Here is a 25,432-nt window from a genome sequence, read left to right as displayed (position 1 = left end):
AAATACAAATATTTAGATATATAAATATGTATCTAAGCTGAGACACTACACCCATCCCTGCAATATCCCCCCGGCCTTCTCCCCACGCCAGCAGTAACTGGAGCACTAATGGTGAACAACCCAGTGCTTTGGCTTGCCATGACTTTAGTGACATTCCAGGTTAAAAATGTTGCAATTACGGTCAGAGTATTTTTTCGCAAACACTCATCCCATCATAAACAGATTCATATATATTTTTCAAATCCTAGGAAATCTCAGAGTGGGGCACTAAATTCTAGACATGTGGATCAACAATAGCATCTAACTCTAATTACAATTGATYAGTCATTGTCTCATCCACTGTATACCCAAACAGTGATATTCATTTAGCCTCTACACGTATATTCAATCATCCACTAATGAGATCCCTAAGGGAATTTGGCATATGCTTTACTAGTTTGACTCCTGACCTCCTAGCAGCTGTATATTTATACTTTGCATTCAACATTCAGCTGCATGTTTTTTCAATTATACCTTACCATGTGTATGCTATCAGAGGATATCATTCAAAACGAAATACACTTGGAAGACATTAAAATAACTAATTCACATCATTATTCACATACTTCTAAATGTGCTTTATATGCCTTCTTGGACCTGCATTATCATAATTTAGAAGTTACAGTCATTTTTTCCCCCTCATTCTAATAGTGGCCCTATTTCTACATTCCTAAAGACCCTATTATAAACAATACTCACTAATGACAAAATCATTGATTTCCCGTCTAAAGCTTGGTTTGATGGTTGGGAAGAAAAAGGAATGAAAACTTCGTTCAATCAGAGGCTGACCAGACATCCCAGCTTCTATCTGCTCCCCACAGTGCTCATTTACTTGCAGGGTTTAGCCATTCGGGCTGCTCTCATAGAGTCCGAGGATGTGCAACACAAGCTGAAGTTCAGCCAAAGCCACTTAAGACTCAGATAACCTTAAAAATACACTTCTCCACACCTTTTCTTCTTCCCTTTTTTTTYCCTTTATACATAAATGTGGGTTATTGGCAAAATCCACCAAACACTTGCCAGTTCCATGTCCCCACTAGGCCTGTGCTATATGCAGTATTAAACCACAGGCTCTCTGGAGCCTTTTCTATTCAGTTCTGTGAAAGGGGATCAGTAGCAGCTGGGTCTGGCTTGCAGACCTGAACACAAACTACCGGCATTAAAAAGGAGTTATGCTGAAAGTGGAGAGTAATAAATCAGCACAACTTTGCCCAAGGTTATATTTGTACTAGGGCAGAGTTTCAGAAAGCAACAAGATTGCAGAACTTAATTTGCTCAGGAATCTTGAAAGATGCCAGCAGGTATCTTTCAGGGAAGAAAAAAATCAAAATATTTTAGATTTCTAAATCTTAAAAAAAAAAAAAAGCCCTAAAAATCTACAGGTGCTAAAAACTGACAAATATTATTATTACCTACTGCTTGAAAGATCCTAGAAGAGCTGACAGATATATGTATTTCACTTTATTCCTGTTCTCCAGGAGCCATCCTTTTAGATCAGTAAACAGCAYTCAGAAATGAAGGAAAAGAAATTTTGTCCCAACGCACAGCTCTTGACAACAGGACATGCAATCTATGATRTCCAACAGACAGACCTTCCTCCAGAAGGTAAGGAACTCCAATTCTAGCAACTAAACATTAGAGTATAAATGGTTGTGTTATTTCCTTCTTTTATGTCGTACTCTGGTCTATGTATCTTGGAGTGATGGCTAGATGTCAGACCTACACAATATAAAGAGTAAAGCACAAACGTGCCATCTACACAGCAATTTCTGTGACTCGCTGAACTGCATGGAASGAGGTGTCTTGTTGCCCACAGAGCACGACAAGTAGCTAGCCCAGTGGCTAAGTTTACAGCTATCCAGATGATCCTCATGTAACTCAATCCCCTCCACTTCCAGTAAAAGAAGGGAAATGGGAACGGGGGGATAGGACAGGGAGGGTTGCACAAGACTGGCCGGGCCTTCAGCACAAGTGGTCAGCAGCAGCTGGTTTCTGGCAAGCCTGGCTCAGCCGCCTCAAGCCCTAACAAGAAACTACAAACCAGSTGAAACAGGGATAACTGCAGCCTGCAAATTCCTATTCCTGGTACATGTGGAGGGCCAGGAGCGTGGACAGGGAGGCTTCTGACACCAGGATGGAGAGGGAGAATGGAAGCAGAGTTAGCTAAGAGATTCGTTTACTAATTTATTACCAAATTTATAGCTGTGCAACCATTTTTTAAGAAGAATGAAATCTGCAAAATATTACAAAATCATCRCTGAGCAGATGAACTTGATAATCTTGATATCATAATCCTCTTTATCGATACTATCCTCCAGGTAGTGTACTATAGGTCTATCCAAGCACACACAGATATATTACTATGTGTAYGTTTTTATTTTTAAGAACCATATAAAGAATTCTAGGAAGCATAAATCTATTTCATAATTTCATATTGACTGAAGTCCAACAAATTTCTGGGACACTTGGACCAGTCCTCAGCAAGCAAAAGGTATTGGACACTGCCAAGCACAAGAAGGCCATCCAGAGAAATCAAGAAGCTTTCTGCTTCCAGGGATGGAAAATGTATGGATGGAAAATAATTCTATGTGTTCAATGCATCTGTCAGGAGTGACCCTTGCATTTCAGAACAGAGTGAAGATAAAATGCTGTTTTCCTTAATCCAAGGAGAAAAAGAAAGCAAAAAAGACAAGCATACTTTCATGCAATGTGCCCAACTGCTCAGCTAAGATCTTTCTGGGAGTGATGTGAACTATCTTAAAAAGTATCTGAGCCAAAATAGCTTGGGAAAGTTCAGATCTGAAAGAAGTCTCTGCATATTTTCCATCTCCTTTAAAAGTGGACGAAACTAAAATGTTGAACCTCATGCAGTCTTGTCCTCAAGTAAGCCTAGAATTACCTGTAATTCATTCCTATGTCTTAAATTTTGTCTAAAACTTTATCCCAGGTGTCTATGTTCTACTTGTGCTTCTACTTTTATCCTATAGCTACGCCTTTATTTAGATGACTCTTCCAAATACATGAATATATTTTCAGTATAAGGTATAGGTAGCTCATTCCTGGAGCTTAATACTATTCCCTCCAAATTAAGATGCGTCATTAGTCCAAGGCACACAGGTCTGCTGAACAGGGCTGATGGAAGAGCACCACGAAATACACTGGGCCAGATACAAAAGGAAAGATGACAAGCAGAAAGTGAGTATCACCACCTAGAACATCACCCAGGGTGAAGGTTTAAGGGGAGTTTAAAGCTTTGATCTTTCAGCAACCAATTGGGAAGCCTTTGTAAATACTTCATGGGACTCAAGTGACCAAAGTTGCTATCAGTTTGCCGATTCCCACATTGCAGAGTAAAGATACAGCAGTGCAGTTCTGCAGGGTTGGAATTGTCTAACAGTGTATCATCAATTTGCAAGGCATATATGTCATAAAAAAATAAGAACAGTGACCTGGCTTTAGCTCTTGCCTGTAATTCTGGGAAAGCGACATGGCCTTGGACAACATGCTCTATCTGAAAAAGAGGAAAGCAACATTATTGGAATGAATGCATCTTAAAAAGTCAGTTCTAGGAAAGGGTAATGCAGCATTATAACTTCTAAAAGACATGAGAGCTTCTAAACTGCTCACAAAGTGTTGAGCTCTAGCCCAAAGTATGGCAAAGACAAAACTTCCACTGATAGGACTGGATGCAGAATTTGGCTTAAAAACAATAGGAAAAACACAATGCTACACTCAAAATACACATAATCCTAAGCATACAGATCCTCAGTCAGAAGAGTGAGGAGGAGAAACAATGGTTCTTGCCTGTACTGAAGTATCTCAGTGTAGTTCCACTAATCCCTCCCATTGGCTTGCATGCGTACCTAAATTCCACCAGAACATCTTCCTGGCCCAAACACCTGCATCTTTCTGTATCACTGTTAAAAATAAAATACCAGGTGTGTTATCATCCTAGTGCATGCTCAATATGTTTATTGCAGGCAACAAAATATTTGGAACAAAAAAACCTCTGTACTTAACTTACATATCTGCCAGTTTTACCGTTATTCAGAAAAAAGAGCACCATGTAGGATCACAGAGAGTCATGGAGCAGCTTTTGTGGCCTCTTGCTAACACCCCATCAAAGGTTATRGTAAAGATAAGGAGGCAAAGCTAGAGGTACTTGAAAACACTGAATATACTTGGCAACACCTCCTGGCAGTGTGCCACATTAGGTAGTTAATTTTTAACAGTGTGAGTCTGGGCCTTAACAGTGCAGTAAAACTTATATAACAAGGCATGCACATATGAACATAGCAGGAAAACATAATGCATGCTTGTTACCTCTGAGATTTACATCTAAGACACTCAAGCATTAGAAAGAAAGCTCTGGATTGAATTTTGCAATCTTAAAAAAAAAAATCTCTTCAGAAAGTACTTACGTGCTTATAAATTCAGAAATAAATCTATAAACAAATACAGTATATACATGTGCTGTGAAAACACTTTACACAAAAACATTGTGGCACTTATGAAGTTACATATTTAACACTGAATTCAGGAAATGGCCAAATGTGACTGGCATCCTACAACTAGAAAATTCCCAGAACTCTTCTCCTCTTGTAAGATATTCTTTATTTCACTGTTGATGTAATGCCAGGATCTTAAAATGACTGCTGCTTTAAAATTACAAGGATAATGGACGCAGCCTATCCTCCGCAGCACTGTGCACGTATCCCATTTTCTCTTATGGCTCCCCATGTGTTTTGCGTACATATAACCTCAAGAAGACCACATGAAATATTCTGGGCATGTTTTAATAAGACAGCTTCCCTAATATAGCTAATAGTATTTACTGCTGACTTTTGCTATGGGTCCTAACAAGAACATACCTTTAAATGACCCAGGAACATCTTGTTCTCTGGTACTAGGATGGAATCCAAGTATCTGTAATTACTGAAAATCATTCTTTTTAATTGCCTTTCTGAAATGCCCTGACTCTCACAGCACATGTGAAGTGCAGAGCCAAYCTGAGCCAGCCAACAAAAGACACTGACCTGCTGCATCCTCTCTAGAGCTTTGTGTCTCCATCCACCTTGGATTAGGCACCTAGAGATTGCTCTCTAAAGTGTTCTTAAAAGGAACGCCTGAGATTTTCTCTTTTTCTTTTACAGTGGTGTCATAATGAGCAGAAACTAACTTTTTCTTGTAGTAACTTCCCATAAAATAGGACACTTGGTTGCCCATAAAATGGGACACTGGTTCTAGCCACAACTTGGCCCAAGCAATTTAAGACCTGCCCATCCCACCTGCTGAGAGGGATGCTTTAGCCATAGGGCTATGGAGAGGCCGGAGATGGGATGAGAGGTGGCAGCTGCAGGAGCGGAAGCAGGATGAGTATCCCACGGAAGCAGGCAGCAACGTAAGATCCACGTGGCCAAGGACAGGCTGCAGGAAGGAGCGCCAATTCCCAGCTCCATGCTCAGGGTGTGACTGGGCTTCCTGTCCCAGGATAATTTCTGTTTCTCCCTTGGTGATTGTTTCACATGGAATGCATCAATGCCGTGATGCCCAAATCTACTATTTCCTGGGCCAGTGCTTCGACCACTAAGCTTTTAAAAAGGTGGGTGGTGCTCTGTCTGACTAAGACGGCAATTATGCCTGCAATTTCTGAGAGGCCTAACCCACCTGCCTGCTTGGTGAGGACACCTGCAGGCCTGGACCTGCTCCCTTGAGGCTCTGCACCTCCGTGTGAGCCTGGCACCCCTCTGCTCAGGGCAGGGCAGCTCTGCATTCGAACACACGGCACTGGGAGACACGGGCAGTTGTAGAAGCTTTCAGCGTTAAGCAGGCACTGAGGTCTGCATCTAAGCACCTGAAGTCTGATCAAACACTGCTCTATACAGCTCCTCTTTCTTTAAATTTTATATAAGCTTTTTATCTGTGTACCATACTGTAGGTAATAAAAGTCACCGTTAGAGGATCTGGTCCCTTTTTACGTGTATTGATAAACTAAATTAATCCAATATAGTCAGACTGAAGATATATATTCATGCCCTATATAGATAGGATAACATACAAATATCTTACTATTCTATGCACAGCATGCCTTTCACTTATGCGCACAATTCTTCAACATATCTCAAATTATATGTATTTTTTATATCAATGTCTGTCTCAGCCTGCTACTAAATCACAAAAAGAAAGTCTATTCACTTGCAAAACAGTAACAGCACCAATAACAAGAAATAAGAAAAGTCCTTGGTGCTCTGCCTTGTCCACAATCTCCTCTGAGTATGAAAAGGAACAGAGTGTACAGGACACAGCAAACAAGTAAATGTTACTGCTTTCCACCAGATGATTTCTCCTATAATTTTATGAAGTTATTTAGAGGAGAGCTCTGGTTGAATTGCAGTTAGGACAAGCCTGCCTTCCTTGAGTCCCTTTGCATCTCCAAACACTTACCAGTTTTCCTGTAGCGCTTTGACCTCCTTCATTCAACCAAAATCCTGGCACCATAGCAGAGAAGTAAGGACCCCAAACACCAGGCACAAAAATGGGCGTTTCACTTATCTGGAGAAAAAAAGAGAAAGCTCCAGTGACTCAAACTGCCTGTCAAACTAGGTACTTCACAGTTAATCTTTGGCAGCTGCCGGAGTCCAATACCGAGGACATCTTCTGCTTCTCCACTGGAGTTACCAGCATGACTGGAGATGTACACGTGGAGATTTACCACATGGAGCACATGGAGAAATATGTCCCCCAACTTGTGGCATTTTTAGATTATGTGACACAGCTACAGTTATTGGCTGCACTACTTATTCACCCTGCCACCCAAACAGCTGGATTGGCCATGTGGAAGAGTAAATTCTTTCAGGGATAGGACCTGTAGTTCATACGGAGAGAGAAACTATCCTGTTCCTCAGAAAAACCCACACCTTAATCCAAACAAGCACTTGGAGGAGGTGGACAAGTAGAAGCCGCAGACATGGGCTGGGTGAAAGGGGATTTTCTGAGGTTAACTAACAGGAAACACTCACCTGGGTAAACTTCTGATTCTGCCCCATATTGGGGTTCAACCTTATGCAAAACACCTCCCCCTTCACACGTGTGAACCCTTTTGTGAGGGTGGGGACCGAAGCACTCGCTTTCAGAAACCGTCCTGCATTCCACCGTATAGATATACCACCCACACAGGCAGTGATGTCCTGCTTCTTTGCAGTATTTCAGTGGTTAGACCACTCAGGATGTGGGAGATACTGGTTCATTTCCTTTCTCTGCTACAGAAGATGCAAATTATGAGTTTGTAAGGGTGGAGGGGACTCTTCCTTCCTCCTATTCAAGCTACTTCACTTTCCCTGCTCTAGTCCACAAAGACAACGTAAAGAGGCATGATATCGAGCCCTGCAAATACGGCACAGAGCAGGGTAGGTAATGSTGGGAGAACTTGGCTTCCAGTACCTCCCACAAAGCCTATTTATGGGTTCTGCATTGGTTGAATACATTAATAATTCTTGTAGCAAAGRCTGGAGAAGAGAGGTCAGGACACCTGGCTTCGTTTTGAAGCACGATTCATGTTCTGTCTTCCATGACTACATAGCTCRATATATCCAAGGTGCACACATCCATGATTTTCCCGGGAAAGTCATGAGGCGGCACCATCCTATACTGCCACATGCTGCAGGAATACACTTCCCACCGGCCAATGCTAATGGGAAGGCCGGACCTGCAGCTGTTTTTCTCCAGAAGGTGGGGAAACACTCCAAGAGGAGGAAACAAGATTGCTGTAACAGCACTAGTCTATGTATTTTCAACATAGAGATTCCAGGAAGGTTGGCGTGGATTTAAATTTCCTCAACAAAAAGAAGAGTCTCAGTCAACAAGACTTATTTTTTTTTAATTTAGGTATTGCTTTACATGAGCAAAATTCTAGATCCACTAAAGCTGCTTAAGGTTTGCTGTTGATTTCAGTAAGGCYAGAATTTCATCTCAAAATTCTTTTCATTAGTAATAATTATAAACTCAACCTCTGCTCTTCTTAAACTCAGTGCATGCTCTCCCTATATTTAAACAGGCCAAGCTTTAAAGCACTTCTGCTATGAACTAGGGAGTAAGCTCTAAGACACAGTTTACTGGTATTTGTGCATCACACATGTTTAGTAAATAAAGCAGCCRGGAGGTTTCTGCACAAACAATAGTCTGCTGAAGCCATCAACTTACATCGCAGCTGATTCCTGTCAGGAACATGAAGTCAAGGAGCAAAACAAGCAAGAAAACTGTTTTCTCAAAGTGCATCGCCAGAGTTTCAAGCAATGCTGATTTCTCTTAGGAATACATCTAACAAGTAGAAGAATCTTGCTCAATTCCCCCCTATCAGCTCAAATGTGCTGACTTACTCTCACTGAAGATGTTTGCGTGCGTGCACAGGCATCTGGGTGCCTGCGTAAGGGTTTGGCCGACCAAACCCATTAAAGAGCAAGAATAGCTGCACTGAATTTAAACCGGCATTTATGGCTCCAAGTGGACGAAGCTGCGTCAAAAACATTGCAGAGACATTTGTTTCTGTTTTGTTTTCTCTTAAAGCTACAAATTAATATATCTTTGAGTTTTCAACACCTCTGTGAGGCAAGCCTTCTTTTACTATTTTAATAACAGAAAGTACAGCAACAGAAAGTATTGATTAAAYGCTCCTAAAATTTAAAAACTTGAARTAACTTGCATTTTAGACCAATTCTACAGTGCTGACCTTACTGAGAACACGGTAGTGTGCCAAGATTCCCAAKWTACCTGCTCCAAGGTAGTGATGGAAGTCAGAAAACAAGTCATGTCCCCACTCACTCTTTCCTTTACTTATGGAAAAGTGCACACGTCTCTAAAGGTGGGAAAGGACCCTTATTCCAGGATGGGCTTGCATTTTTGAAGTTTTACCTCAAAACATTTTCAACGAAGCAAAGTTTGCAATACTCGACTACGATCTGTGCTTAAAGAGTACGCACATGTATTAAGCCTGAAAGCACAGAGCTGTGCTCAGCAGCTAAGAAGTCTGAAGAGCCCAGATAGACTAAAGAGAATCAAGCTACAATGTCCTCTGTCCCAAATGAATGCATAGAGAGTTCTAAACATCAACAATAACAACACAGTAGAAACTTCCAGACATTATTCCACTATATTCCAGATTGTCCTGTATCTCTACTAGCACTCAAAGGTGCAGACTGATTAAAAGACCCAACTCTTCCTGGAGCCTGTTCTTCTGGCTCAGTATTTCAGACACCCACTGGAATTTGCCAGCACAGGATATTTTCATGCTGGCTCTTATCAAGTTACACTGAAACTTTCCTATCATCTTACCACTGAAGTACCATTTGCACACATTCCAGCAAACTTTCAACACGTGAACAGTGCAAACAAGGGAGTTATCTCCACATTTATGAATAGAGCCAGTGGGGTGCTACATCACCTTTTTTTTCTGCTGTGGGAGCTCTCGGTTGGAATAAAAAATGCTAGTGATCATGCTGGGTTGGGACTATATATGGGATCATCATATTTCCTATTTCTCTCTCCACTTAAAAAGCTTAATTCACTTTTTGCAGACTCAAAGACATGCAGCTTAGCTACAAATTATCATGTGCGTGGAAAGTGAGAAAGGCAGGAAGGAACAAAACTCCCCCAAATGTGCCCAAATGCTTTGTAAAGTAGGGAGGTGAACTCTCTTCCACAGATGTATAAGAGACATCAAATGGTTTCCATTTCCTCTCCTTGAAATACTGTGGGTGACCCTTAAGTTCTCCAGGCTATGCAGCAAATGGCACCKGTATTTTCATAATCCAAATTTATCTTCAAATTCTGTTTGACTACATGGATCACTCATTCCCTCCAGAACATGTCACCAGACATAGGTGAGCCTGGGGAAACAGTGCAAGGTTTGCTGCAGAGCTCAGAAGGTAAGAGCCCTTTGCCAGGCTCCGAGTTATTTCTGTTACACTACATCACATCCTTTTCACAGCTTTCCATTGCCTTCAGACACTCTTACAATGATACAGATGGATCAATATACTGTCATTGCTTTGCCATTAATGAAGGTTAAGAAAACCCTTAATCCTTTTAGCAGAAAAACAACATCTGTTTTAGGTTTATGGGCAGTTGATTTTTTTTTAAAGCAAGTAAGAGATGTCATCAGTCCTTGAAAGTCAAAGCAAGCATTCAAAAGGAACATCATATTTTCTACCTTCTATTTAACTTAAAGCCATCCTCTAACAARCCCTTATTGTGAGATACGTTAACACTGCTTATATTTTACAAAAGGAGAAACTGAAACACAAAGAGGGTAAGGTTGCCCACCCTTATGTGCAGAGAGGGTCAGAAGGCTCTCTGCACAATAACTAATGCAGCAGGTATTTGAGGATGGGAGATTACAGGAATTTGAATCAACTCACATTTTGGGTTGTAAAAAGCATCTATAAATTTTTAAGTTAAACATACTCACACACACTATTGCTTGCTCTATTATGTTTACTTATAGAAGTATTATATACCTTGAAGACCACATGGTGTTTYACCTGGGGATGAGGAAGAATTCCTTTGTGCAGGAACACATGGTCTTTCCATGTCTCTCCCACATGAACATGTCTACTTCCTCAGACCATCAATTCTGACAATTCTGTGATCGGGTTCATCAGAAGGAGAAAAAAGCTGAAGGAGATGTTTCAACATCTCCTGAAAGGGAGAAGAAAGAGGAAAAAAAGTTCTGTCTGGGAGGATTTAACCTCCGTGTGTGCTCTATAAAAGATCATTCTAATATGTAAGATATGTAAACATTATAGAGCAATCAGAAACAAATTAAACGACGAATTCAGTTTAACAGTATTCAGCTGTGGTGCAACTGCCAGAAGGCACTTTTTGTTATGAATAGATCATTTGGATGAGTTACAGACCAGATTTCAACCCTGGCGTGTGCTAGGAAAATCAATGTCAAACTATCTAAGATCAGAAGGTATCAGCAGCACATCTGGCAGCCCACAGARATGAAAAATGTCCTTAAAATATATAATGCTATATAGAACTAAGCTCTAGTATGAAAGGACCTGCTTAAATGCACTAATAAGAGATCTGTAATGTATTTAGTTTAGTTTAGTCTTTCCCACCCGCTCTCCCTCTAAAACAAGAACAGACAAAAACAATCCACCTCCTTTGCAGAAGTGTATGTGGAAAAAAGCACTACTCACCAATGGCATTGTAGGGCAGATTGCAGCTAATGTAAGTGAATCAAAGGCGTCAGTGCCTTTAATGCAAACTAAATTGAGTTTTCAGGACTGGAACAAGGATTGGTAAATAACACAGACCTTCAAAGAGGAGAAGAATCCAGATATAGAGACATTCCGTAGAGTAAGCCACAAGGCAAGATTTATTTAATTTAGCTCTGTCTTGCTAGACTAGCCATATGATCTCCTCAGTGTTTCCTCCTCAGTTTTATGTATATATTACAGTAATCAGAGACAAGATAAAACAAAACAGGCCACACTGCTGAGAGCAGTTTTATGGAAGCATGGATTCCAACAAAACTTCCTTCCTTAGTTGACACCATCTGTTGCTAGCATAGACTTAAACAAATTCTTACTACTTAGCTATGACATGAGAATAAAATCTTCRCATTAATCAGGAATACTGCTACATAGGCACCTTCATCCTTTTTCATTTCTGCATCCTAACATTGGGCATCTGATATCTGGCAGCATTCTAGTATTAATATCAGCTTATCAATAAACTTGCAGTACATCTTCAACAAAAATCAATTTTCTGTGAAACTAGCTGACTTACAAAAAAAATCAAAATTAAGCCTTCATTCTGCTGTTAAAAGTGTTTTAGAATAACCACTTGCTAATGAAAAGCTAGACCAGAAAATCTGTCTGAAAATCATTTCACTTATCAGCTACTATAGTCAGAAACCCAGCATAACAGCTGCTCCTTTTAGGTTGTGGCACGTATGAAAAAAGATCCAAGATATTAATGGAGGGAAGGGAAAAAAAAAAGAAGGAATAGCATGGCATCAGTCAGCAACTAATAAATGCTCTTTACAGTGCAGGACTTTGATCATTGTCAAGTCAAATACTTTCATTAACTTCCCTGCTGACTTTTAACTTTCAAACTTTGTGACTGTGAGTTGAGAATGCCGATATTCATTAAATTCAAGGGTTTTACCTTGATGCGTAAAATCTTGTATTAAGAAAACGGTATCATTTAGCTTCTGCTGACAGATGGACCTTATATAGCTACTTGACCACAACTTTATGACAAAGAATGAAAGAGATTCATAAAAGGAGAGAATTCAAAGGGAAAACCAAGAATGTTTCATTTCTGGGTTTCTGGTTCAACCTCAGGTCATAGTAGTAGCTACTGAACGTATGAATTGGTAACTGCACTTTCTGATGCCATATATATTAACTGCATGGAGTCCAGTTATATTCTGAATGGACTGATGCCTACCCCAGAATTGCTATCTTGGCCTTAACGCTCAAGCACAAAATGGATATAAAATTAAACTTTCCCTGAAACCCCGTAGACAAGTCACTAGGTTCATATTCTGACTGTAGTTCTCTTCTTCATATACACTGTTAGCAGCAATTACATATTAAACTTACAACAGCACTCAAGTTTTAGCCTGATGCAAATGGCATTTAGGAAAATAAGATTTTAAAGTAGCTAAAGAATACTTCAGAATAAGAGGGAAATTAAAACACATATTAATGCATTGATAATTAATGTATTAATGTATTAATATTAATTCCAGTTCTTATGGGTCATATATTACCAATAATTTGTTTGATTATATTTTCAACCTATGTCCTCTGGCCATGACTGGTTGGCTGTGTAGCCGCCTAACTTGTGGTGACAAGTGACACAGCTCCCTTCCACGTGACAGGCTGGCATTCTGTGGGCCATCCGCAGTGCTGCTCAATGATGTTGTTAGATACWGCGCCACAAACATTTATGCAACTAAACTTACACCAGTGAAGGCATGGAAGTTACTTGAGTGAAGATAAAGATAGAACATGGTCTTCAGCCTCAACACGTCTGACCACAAGACAATCTTGGGAATCTGCTTGCATTCAATCAAGAACACTGGCTGATGTGGTGCAAAGACTTTCATGCCCAACATGGAATCCACCACTTGTCAAGGCTGTGTCATGGGTTTATCAAACCCAGAGACATGGACACGCTAAAACACAGTGACTCTCATTTCATTAGGGGAATGGAAATAGAAAGAATGAAAGCAGAAGAAACTTGTCCAAATACGTCTGTCTGAGGTTGCACAATGGAAAAATAAAGACATCAGACAAAATTTTTGCAGTATAAGATATTGTTTCTGACTGTGGAACCAGCCAAGGTTAAAAGAGACAGCGAGGGAGACGTACATCATTCAAAGGGGAAAGCCATGAATCAGAATCACAGGGGCCTGGGCACTGCCAGAAGCTCAGACTTATGGCCAGAGAATGACCTGTGGCAGGAAAGTTGAATCAGAAACATATTCTCAGTCTTATCTTTTTTTGCCCAAGTTTGTTTCTTTTGTTTTGACTGTACTGAAGTCATGTTTTTGAGTCACCTATGTTCCCATATTGCTTTTAATATCATGCAGGAATAATTGCACATGGCAAAAGTGGTCACAGACCAGGAGTTCTGGCAGAAACACGTGCCCAACTAGCTCATACGGCCCAAGAGGTCTCAGAGACCAGTCTACATCCAGGAAATGGATCACAGAGTATGAGGAAATGCCAGTGATATTGCTTATTTACACCTCATGAAAATATCAAGAACATGTGTGTGGGTCCAGCATATTTCGATCCATCTTACTTTAGAGCAGGGAAGCAAAGCCTCAAATCAGTGAAGTATGTGAGAATATTAAAACACCTTCCTCCCACAAAAATACACAGATCTTTTTTGATTTTGCTTATTCTCTATACACATCTGTGTAACAAACAGGTTGAAAAACACCATACACCTGTGTGACAAAATCCAACACAACCACAACACACTTAAGTAAAAGTTACCCAAATTAGAAACATATAAATATTATTTATTAAAAGTCAGGCTAGGATATCAAATTTCTGATGATGGTGTTTTGGAGCTAGCAAGCCCTGATTTAATTATTACTCGGACAAAACTTTCAGTGCGACCTACAAGCAAGACAAGCAGATGAGTTCTCAGCAACTACTGTTAGTAATTATTTTGAATATTTCTGAAAGAAACTCTTTGGAGCAAAGCAGCAAAATGTTGCTGACACACATGCAGAACTATTTCTAATTTTCTGAATTTTCCATGAAGCATGAACTGGTCTGCAAACTATAGACCAAACAAGGTATGTGATTAATGCCCAGCAAAGTAACCACAGTCCTCAGGCAACTTGATTGCCTCATCTCTGAAAATATTTCAGGTGAGTTATGAGACGGGATTACATACTACATGCCCTGGCTTTATATCTACCAAGAATTAATTAAAGGAAAGCTTGACGGAGAGTACTATTAAACATTTCCACTGTGAGATCTTTACTGAATGTTACATATGGRAAGGTATTTTAACACTTTTGAACTCTTAAGATGCTTAACAAAAGACTATTTGAATCTCAGTAATATTAGCTATTCTACCTSTACTTAAATTTGTATTTATGGGTGCAGAGACCAAGGGAAAGTCAACTATACCCATGCTTCCAGTGTTGGCAGCCAAAGGTTCAACTTGTTCAAACTAGCCTATTACCATTGACTTCTATGGAGCTACATGGAATTACAGCATCTGAATATCTGGGCTAACGTTTGCCTTTGGACAGATGTGTATTCAGACAAACTTCAGTGAGCAGCCTGCTTTTCAAGGGAGACAAAGAGAAACTTCCCCTATTCATTTCTGGCTGATGAACATCTAAATATCTGGCCTTGTGTTTTAAAACAAGGACTTGGCACCTACCTTCAGGAAGCAAGTCAGGATTTTGAGTGTCTATAACTAGGAAAGCGAGCCCAGGCAAGTGAGAGACACCTCTCTGCATATAGGGCAGAAGAWAATTAGACACAAAAGGAGGAGGAAATCTACCTGCTTCTGAAAGCTCAGGTTCTTTTCCTAAAAGTAGGGAAGAAAAATCCTGGAAATCAAGTTTTGCAGTCAGGGCTTTGCCTAAAAGAACAACTAACTCCTTAYGCATGCTTCAAAAACAGAGAATTGGTTTGGACTACTAGACCTGCTCCTCCAGTGTAGGAGGGATCACTACACTAGTTTAAAATTTATCACCAGGAAACTATTCTGCAGGACTTTTGGGGTTCCCCCTCCTCACCAAAAGCCATGGGAAACTGTTTCTAAAAATAATTAAAACTGATTACAAATGTATTTGTTTAAATTTCACAAAAAATAAACAAACAAAAATCTCACTGTTTTTTTCAGCTGCATTTTATTACAGCTGTTTTAAACGCAGCAAATCGAGCCCTTGCCCAAGGCAGGGAATGCAAGAGGACACAAGCAGCACTTGTACAAGGAACTTCTCTGCCATGGGAAGACAAGTTGTGTTTCTGAGAAAACCTTCTACTAATGGATGGATGCTCTGGGGCCAAAATGACTCACTCTCCTCCCTAACCGAGTAACAGACCCCCTGCAAGGTAGTTAACAGCAGCCAGGTCCAGTTCCTTCATCTAAGTTGACCATGGGCATTTTATACCATCTCCAATGCACTTCATCAGGTTTCAGCCAATAGTTAAGTATGGTATTAGTACGTCTTAGGCTACAACCGCATGAATAAATCATTATGGATGAAAGTAGGAGGTCAGCTGCCCTGCAAAACCACCTCTCCTCATCATCTCTCTGCGGTGGATCATGTGACAAATCCCGGGGACCTTGCACATTCCAGAGGAAACCAGGGCCAGGGGTGTTACTGCAGAGTTGCTGACACGGTGCAAATACATGCTGTAGATTATTCACTCAATATTTTCATGTGCCCATACTCTTATTGCTTTTATACAAAAAAAGGTATGTTTCTGCTGATTTTACAATTGTTCCTTATTGTTTTAATACTAATCTTATGAAACAAAATTGTCAAATAATTACTAGTAACGCTGGACAACTGAGTTTTATTTCAAGAATCATCATTTTTGTGCATATATGCAACATTTTGGAATTTAGCTGAGATCAAAACAGGCAGTGTAAGGTCCTACTCTTCCTCCTATAAACTTTTGACTTTCTCTCTTTCCATTGGAAAACTCCAAATTCCAAAGTAGAACATAAAAAAATGGAAAAAAAAATGAAAATGAGATACTGGAAGTAAAATTGTCTATATAATAAAAGTGAAATATTAATAAAATTTCTTTACAGAAAATTAATATTTTTATAAATCTTAGCCAAGCAAAGGTATCAGTCAAAAAAAAACAAAAGCTAAAACCCACCCAATTTTCAAAATAAAACAAATTATATATATATAATGTTATATATATAGAGTACCAAATGATATATATATATGTTTTATATATATAGTACAATATCAAACAGGGTAAGCATGTATTTTGTGCCAGATTTTGTTCTCACTGTATGTTGCCTAACTGACCTGAGCACGGCAACTCAGCCATAAGAACACCAAGCTTGTCTCACAGCATTTAGGAAAGCATTAAGCCTTCTCAGTGATATATTTTCTCCTTACAACAACAGCAAAATCACAACACCTGCTCTAAAACAATACAAACCCAAAAGTCCTAAAGCAACAGAAAAATCCAAAAAAAGCATACAAAATTTAGCCACTGAATGCTCACAAGGCTACCAGTAATATAAATGTGCTGTTCATGCATCTCTTTCCCAAGACATCTGTCCCAACAGGTACCTTGCGTTAAAAGCCCTCTGTTTTCCCTCTCCATCCTCTCTCCTGCTGAGCAATGAGGGGGATTACAGACATCCACAAACACACTGTGATCTGTGACCCACAATTTCAGAGCCACACTGTGCTGCTACCAAATGGACAAAAAAAAAAAAAGAAAAAAGAAAAGAAAAAGAAAAAATGAAAAAAAAATGTAAGGGAGTGTTAAGAGGGGCAATGCATCTCCCAGCCATCRCATCTAATCCTTGCGCAGGGGTGTTTTGGCCACACAAGCTCATGGAGCCCTGTTTGAATAACGGGTTCCTGAAGATCTGTGTTGCTGGAAGTTGCCAGTGGTTTGCACAAGGTGGGAGCTGTAACAGGCCACTGGGGTTCGGCAGTTTCCCACTGAGAAACACAAAGCTGCAAGAGGAGCATTAGGAGCATTTGAATCAGCGGGTAAACAACCTACCTTATTAAATGTAGCCACTTCATGAGACAGGGAAAAAAAAACATGGATACACACAATTTCTCAAACTTAAGACGCAGAGAGAGCAGGCAGATTTCTGCCAGCCATCGCCTGCTGGGTCAGTGGCTTTACTGGCCTCCTGACAGCAGCAGCCTCTCACGTTTGAGTTAATGTGCCTAAACCATCCACGAGGCACTAAAAATCTCTGAATCATTTATATGAACCAGGATGGAAGAGGATAGCAGGTCGGTGGTAGCTTTTCTACCTTAGAAGCTGGGTCCTGAGATGCTTGCTCTAAAGAGGCAAGGCCTGAATGCTTTTTAGGGAGAAACTACTGTGTTGAGACCATGAACTGGAAATGTGGGCAACAATATCTATCCTTGGGGTGAAGCAAGAGTGAAGAAGACCAAAGCAGAGAGGTCTCCTGAGGTGCTATGGGCCAGGGAAGCTCCTTGTGAACCGACAGAAGATCTTCCAAAGAGATCTCATGCTGCCATCTGCCTCTAGAACTCACTCTGGGTTTGCTCTTAGACACACAGAAAACAGTACTGCTGTCCTCAAAAGAGACTTGCACCCTGTAACTTCCACTCCTTGGGCATATTKTTAATCTTTCGTGTTTATTTCAGGAGGCAAACCTGGAGCTAAGCCTTGGTTAAGAGTTTTGGATCTGGAAGAAGATAAAATTAAGAAGGAATTCRTGGATAGTTCACTGAAATCATTCCACAGCCATTCAGCTTTCAGTTCCAATTCATCATTTTTGTCTGCTTAAACCAGAAATGCAAGAACTTCAAATACCTTATCGAGGATATGATCCAATAACCAGGCTTGAATTAAAACCTTAAAACAGATGAATTTTGACTCTKCTAAGCTTGAACATTCATATACATTTAAGTCTGCCTTCTACCAGTGTTCACTCTGATCCTAAGTATATACTTTGTTTTGGCTTGGGAAGTATRCAATAGACACACAGCGGACTTCTCTTTTTCATTCCCAGTGGTCAAGGGCTCTTAAATAAAATCGGGGAAAAAAAACTGCAATCTTTTAAACTCATTACTCTTTCCAGGATCCAAACCAGAAGAAAAAAATCCCACATTCCTAATGGATTCAGAAGCTTTTTGCTAAGCACTTAAGCATTAGCAGTTCTTCATTGATTTACTCTTTATTTAGTGAAATGCCTGCTACAGATACAGATTTACCTTTTTTTTTCCCCCCTCATATTTACTATGTCGCCTTCCTTGAAATGGGAACTACAACTATTTTGATAAATGGACTAAAAGGTTGTCTTTTAGACAAGAAGAAATGTTATTCTGTGCTCTTCTAAAGCAATGCTGCTCCATGACTCACAGCGGCTCCTTCTGTGCCTCTCATAACCATAGCTCACTGCAGATACGGGGTCTCAGATGAACTACAACAATTTATACTACCCATTTATTTTTATTTCTCTTCCAGTGATAGATATTCCTTGTCACAAAATGCCAGTTTATGTGAAGATTATAAATCTTCCAAGCACAGACATGTAACTACAGGCCATTTTAAATACACAATTTATAACACTGTAATTTCCTGATAAGGCACGTTAAATTCCTGAAAGATCATCACAATATGAACTAACTCTTCTCAGCATTTCAAAAAAATGGTCAAACCAAAGAATCATAAAGCCTTCTAACCTGTCATTAACAGTGGTCAGTAACAGATGATAAAGACGTAAAGGGAAGAGCATAAGAACAGGGCAAACATACAATAATTCTTCCAAGAATAATCTCCCAGTCTCCAGTGAGTTGAGGGTCTTATCACAAGACAGACCAAATCTTCCTAACTGTCCAAGATTGCAAACAATTTTTTCCATTAACATCAGCAATTATTAGATTTAAAAAACTCCAAAAACTGTTACCACATTTAAATCTATTTTACTTGTAGATTAACAGACTGTCTACTAACTTGTAGATATTTTTTTAAAAGAGCATCAGAGTTTTGAAGTGTCTGAGTGTTATTCATTTACATCAGGGCTGTTCTACTTCCATTCTCATTCCTAATTAGAACACAACCAAGATACCCCAGAAGCAGTATCTTTTTTTGAGCTTAGTGAGGTCTCTTTTGAGCTAAAATGTTAGAAAATGTTCATGTGGAACAGCTGTTCCAAAAGTACTGGTAAATGCTGAACCACATCACCACCTACTCCACTCCCACATACTACTTTACAAAGTCCATTTACACTATCTTTTCAATCCAGCCAMCCAGTCCAAATTCTGCTGTAGTCCTGTGCAGGTGCAGTACTTGCCATGGTGGCCACAGGACAACACTGTGACATGATGGGCCTGCAAAAGAGCACAGTTCTCCACAGAAAAAGTGTCCAGCACTGATTCYTTTCCAATGAGCTCATGGGCAGATGTTTCAAATCGTAGGAGGATAYGGGCTACAGGTCTCGCATCCTTTCTTGGCATTGCATCCTAAGACCCCTGTCTTTTCTTGAAAAGTATTTTCAAGATTTTCTCCAACATGCAAGTTACGCTGGCCAATCYGTGATATTCCTATCCAGTCAACTCACTCTATCATGAAGTGACAATTCCGGGGAATTTGTAGCTTACTAGCTGATGTTATGACAGAAATTTAAGGGAAGGGTGGGGAAAAAAGACATTTAAACACATAAATCAACTTTTTTTGACCGAGGTACCTTCCTTATTTCACCATTTATGAGGAAAATTTATTCTGCAAAATAAGTGCAGTAACCAATAGAAAACATCTAGGAGAAACTRTTTTTTCTTCAAATGGAGTCTAGTTTACCCATTTATCCATCTTACCTACTTTCCCTTATCTATTCTGCACGCCCTTCCCGTGTTTTTTAAGACTTGTCTTAATTTATTGTATAATATAGTCCATTTCAGAGATTTATTTTTCTTTTTCACCATTAGTATTCCTTTATTAGTGAAGACTACTACCACCCACAGCATCTTTACAGGTCTTTAATTCCCTGAGTTACTGGAAGCAGATTACAATACATGCTATATGTCACCACACTCAGTTTTAAACATGCTTTTTATTTGAATAAGTAAATGGGTAAATCCTGAGGACCTTCCCTGGTGTTTATTCAGCTCTTACTTCCTGAGACAAGCTCCCAAGGACAGAGTAAACACTCAGAGAAGACCTCAGGCCTTCACCCAAAGTTATAAACAAAGAGTGGAGCATAAATTTTGATTCCCAGCTGACGCTGGGAGAAAAGCAGCAGTTAATGCTTCTCCTCACTTTGCTTCCAGGCTGACCGTATAAAAAGAGATATTTCTCCCTAATAAACTTTCTTCCACCCAAGACTTCTCCACACATAGTTGGAGCAGCAGAAACTCCCTATCTAGTTCCCTTAGGAACAAAACGCTCCAATAAAGAGCTTGGGCTTGACCAAGACTGTGGACTTTAGGCTGGTACGTTTTTTCTGAGTCCGGACAGGAGGAATCAGAACAGGTTAGTCTGAAATGTTGCTGAGATGTTATACCTGTCCAATTTGGTATAGTCACTTTGAGGACAAATAGAAACAARGAAAAATCTTCTGTCGCAATGGATGGCCACTGCTAATGATGCGCTATAGTGAACGAAGAGCAAAATAACAACATATAAGGAGTGAATTAGAATTCAGTTACTTTATCCTGTCTCCTACAATGCAGCAATGCTATGGTGTCTGTACATCAGTGCAGCAACAAAATTCTCACGTTTCTTGCTATGGAATTCAGAATAAAGCAGSATTTTTCTTTCATTCTCTCCTTCCTCTATCAGAGCAAACAAAAGCCCCAAACCCTATTAAAATATACAAGTGTCAGGGGAGTGCAGTGCCTGTAGTGGGTAAAAGCTGTCGTTTTCAAACACTGCATACTTAACTATACCAGCCAAAATTTGTCACTCAGATGTTATACACTTCCAAAGTATGGAATAGGTGCAGTTTGTAAATTTAAAGACATAACAGCTAAAAATCAACCAACTTACAAAGTGCCTCCGTCTCCCACCTAATAAAACAARAATAACAGCCCCTGCTCTCCTACCCAATTCATTCATTGTTGCAAAGAACCCTGAGACCACCAGACAGAAGACAYTGCAAAAAGACTTAGTATAATAAATCAGACACCCTAATATATGGCTGTGTCACACAGGGCAGTTTGCAGTTAACCGCAGCATGAAAATCACTTTGTCTGCTGGAATTTTCAAAGCGAGCGTTTTCACTGATGTCAGTGAGACGTCTGTAGAATATCAGTCTTCATATAGTCTCCAAGCAGAATATTTTTCAAAGCATTCGCTCTATCCACATCTATTCTGTAAGTCTTTGAACTCAAATGATCTATTCACAGAGAGGAAGGAGAGTTGACTGCACACTTCTTTGCAAATRTTATTAAGTGCTATCTACCATACCTACAATGCAGGGATTGTACTGCTTTCAGCAACATTCCCATGAACAGGTTGATCACCAGCAAAGCAATGGGATGCAAAACAGATTTCTATGACAGGCGTACATTAAATAGGAGCCTCCTATTACCAAGTTACCAAGGCAGGTACCTGAGCTTTGAATTATGTTAGGCCAGGAACAAAGGACTCTTGCTCATAACAAAAACTTTTAATAACTCATTTACTGAGAAAGCCTTCCTTTCATCTCTGCCAAGCTTTAGGAAAGGCTGGGAGGCAAGCAGAAATAAACATTATACACACTCACCACTGCTGGCTCTAAAGTAAACTCTCCAACTTCCTATTTACTTTTCAAGATCTTAAGCTTTGTGGTTTACTAGTTCTGCAAGTAAGTGCTTTGGGTTTCGGAGGCTGCCTGCACATGATCTCCCACCACTACTGAAGTCTGCCTATCTTTTATTAATATAATAAGGAGGTCAGAAAAGCAACAATCTTTTCTATACCCTGCTAGCAAAATCACTTTACTTTTCCCCTTTTAAAAACAAAGCACACTATGGTAAATTACCGTCAGTGAAATGGATATTACAATTTTGTTTGTTTCTTTTTTAAACCAACGAGGCGAGAACACAGAATGAGGGAGTCTCATTTAAAAAGGGGTGTGGAGGACTTGCTGGAGGGACAAGCAGGAGAAGGCAGCGCTTCTGTAGAAACGCAACCTTTCCAAGGCCACAGGCTGAAAAGGCACCAAAATAGGTTCAGCGACCTTTTCCTTAGAAGACTGTGTCCAGCAAGGACGGGCAACCTGTAGCAGAGTCGTGAGGCAAATGTGGTTTTCATTTCATGCAGCACTGAATGCAAAACGTCTTCATTAGCTGGGAAGTCAGCGCTGCGCCTGCTGCCAAGTGCATATATAAGCCAGCAGAGCTGAGCTGAATGAGGACAGAGCAAGGGAGAGGTTCCTGTGGTACTAATTTATTTCTCTCGTTTGAAAGACACTAGCTCTGTGATTCAAATGTGCAGAACAGGCCCTGCAGAAAAGAAGAATATTAAAAAAACAGGAGGGTTGCCCAGTTCATAAAGCTTGCACATGTCATTTAGAGAACTCTCCTAGGCTACCTTTGTCTCAATAGCTTTTGTTTGTGTTTTCATTTTTCCCCTAGTGCATTTCTCCCTTTTCCCCGCTCTCCTCACCCTCCCAAGGCCAGCCCCTTTCCTCTGGTCAGGAGAAGGACAAACTGCTGCCTTCGCTAAAGCCTGGGCTGCAGCCAGCTGGCAGTGGGAGCCGCTGCCCGGGGCCCTGTCCCCTCGGAGACCGCACGTTTCGTGTCAGGGATGCAAGTGCAGGAGCAACCACACGCGCCAGGGCCCAGTGCTGCATGCACCCCTCCGCTTCCCCCTCCAGAAACTCGCCGTCCTGCTGCCATCCAACGCGATTAAACAGAGCTGGCAGAGTGAGCACCAGGCTATTTTGTCCCAGCAAGTTCCCCGCCTCRGCTCACAGATGATTTCAAGCAGCTGAGGAGTCCCTCTGTAGTCATTACTCAAAAGTCTGCTGCTTTAACAACGTGGCATGTTCTGAAGAGGAGACTCTCGTATCAGAGCCAAAATATACGGAATCCACTTGCTGGTCTGGCTCCCACTGAGATTACAGAGATCAGGCTCCGAGAACACTTTGAGCCAGCGTGTCCCTGCAGTCTCCACTCCAGGATGTGCTGCAAAGGACACGTACTGTGCATGCTTTGGGGGTGGAAACGTGCTTTACACTCTATTTGTGTGAACAAAGCTGGCAGCCTGGGCGGATATTGTGGAGCAAAGAAGCTCTATTGTGTTTGCCAGTCATCACGAGAATGAAGTGAACAAATTTAGAATAAGCTAATGGGGCTGAAGTTCCTCTAGCAAACTAGTCAGGCTTGGTGAAAGAGAGCATGGCATATTCCTTCTAAAATAAGCCATAGTAAACACTGGGACAACAAAATGGATTGCCCATTTTGTTATTCATGCAGTTGTTACATCTCTCTCTCTTAGCTGATGTTGTGATTTTGATGATAAAAAAAAAAATTACTCTCCAAATTTAAAAATGACTGAATTGCAACTTTTAGCATGATGCATTCACACCAGCACAAGGAGGAAAAAAAATAATTGTGCACCAAGTGAGGTGAGTCAGTTCCCAAAGTCAAGAGCTACAGGAATACAAAAGCAGGTGAGAAGTTAGAGACCTATCTAAACCTGAAAAGATTCCCTGATCATCCYAAATCGGAAGTTTTGCCAACGGAGAGCTAATGAAGGAGGAGGAGTAACTTAAGAAGCCCAGAGACCACATCATCAAATAAAAGAGAGGGAAAAGCAAAACAAACAAAAAATGACAGAAAAAAACAGAGATCCCAAATAGAAAGAAGCAYATACCTGTTATATTTGGGACTCAAACTGCCAACAAATTTAGACACACACCCCCTGCCTCAGTAAGCTGAAATCAGGCCAAACAATGTTCCCACTAGAAGCTGTTCTGACTGCTTCCTTTAGCTGTGAATCCAAAAAGGTGTTAGGGCAAGAATGACAAATATTTTTATCAYGGAACAACTGTTCTGGGACAAGTGGAAAACACAACACTGATCTTTAGCTGGGCCTAGTTCACCATAAAATACATAGACATGAGAATTATACATATATATATGTATATACATGTGTATGCAACCATATATTATGGACATATCTATTTTACGTTGCACTCTCCTACTTAGGAGGAATAATAAAGACCCCATATATCAGACAGCAGTAGGTGTTGGGAAAGAAGAGTCTTGCTCTCCCTCACAGCTCTGCATACCTGTCCCTCCTTGTCCTGAAAGCCTCAATCTCAGAGMAGCAACATTAAGACCTAGGGACTTCACAACCCTCTGCATCCATGGTGTTCCTGCTCCACATCTATCCATTTCTGCTTACCATTTTAAATTACAGCTAATTTCTTTCAAAACCTGTTGCAGACAGGTGAGCAAGGCCACTAAGATCATGTTGCAMCCCATACTCTTGTCTCAAGAACCTAAACCTTCATGGCCCCCAAAAGCCTTGTTGTCCCACCAAGCTTTACACCAAAGCAACCAGGTTGCTTTTATAAACAATTTAACCCAAAGAAACCCTGTCCACTGAAAAAGAGAATGTGTGCATAAACATCTATCATTTCTTCACTTGACCAGAGATAATCCAATGTCATCAACAAATTCTATAGATTTCACTTCACAGCATCTGTGCTTAGAACCCAAATGGAACTGCCTAAATGCCATGATGAGAGACATTTTCTCCTCAGGTCTTTTAAATTGGAAACTGGTATTAATGAATTGTTAAGAGAGACCCTCACTCATACTACGGTACAATGTGTCAGGGCACATAACCAAAACACAGAGTTTCTATATCAAAATGGTTGCAACCTAAAGTATTTTGCTTTTACTAAAAAAAGGGGGGKTTTACTCTGTGGATTTAGTGTCTTGGAAGAAGTCTACACTGATTCCCTGTACAGGCAACTGYAAGATTTATCTACCAGAAAGCAGCAGCAGCGTGGATGGACTGTCTGCTGTGGGGAGTACCTGGGAGCTGCTACACGTGAGCACTCTGCGTGTCATTCTGCCTGTTTATGTCCTTGCTCTGCTGTTTGCCAACTGCCATCCAAGAGTTAACTCGGGTCTTGGTGGCTTTACACGTCTGCAAAAAGGCAAGCACGCTTACATTTAGGAACGGGACAAAGTCATACATATGTCTGTACCTGA

At 40.4% G+C, this 25,432-nt stretch overlaps 1 protein-coding gene across 6 annotated transcripts in view; it reads right to left on the bottom strand.

Annotated features, from left to right (window-relative positions):
• FGGY (FGGY carbohydrate kinase domain containing) overlaps nucleotides 1-25,432 on the bottom strand; it is a 131,835-nt gene that overhangs the window by 34,635 nt on the left and 71,768 nt on the right. For all 6 annotated transcript variants that reach the window (XM_026034815.1, XM_026034840.1, XM_026034848.1 and 3 more), the window contains 2 exons: nucleotides 6,484-6,591; nucleotides 3,489-3,550 (listed from right to left, as the gene is read on the bottom strand). In XM_026034815.1, coding sequence (XP_025890600.1) covers nucleotides 3,489-3,550; nucleotides 6,484-6,591 — 170 coding nt within the window. The remainder of the gene's footprint in view (nucleotides 1-3,488; nucleotides 3,551-6,483; nucleotides 6,592-25,432) is intronic.

The sequence above is a fragment of the Nothoprocta perdicaria genome, unplaced genomic scaffold (genome assembly GCF_003342845.1).
Source record: "Nothoprocta perdicaria isolate Ctin4 unplaced genomic scaffold, notPer1 scaffold_0, whole genome shotgun sequence".
Taxonomy (NCBI): Eukaryota; Metazoa; Chordata; class Aves; order Tinamiformes; family Tinamidae; genus Nothoprocta; species Nothoprocta perdicaria.
The sequence above is the reverse complement of the archived record's forward strand: the minus strand, read 5'-3'. Positions and strand labels throughout refer to the sequence as shown.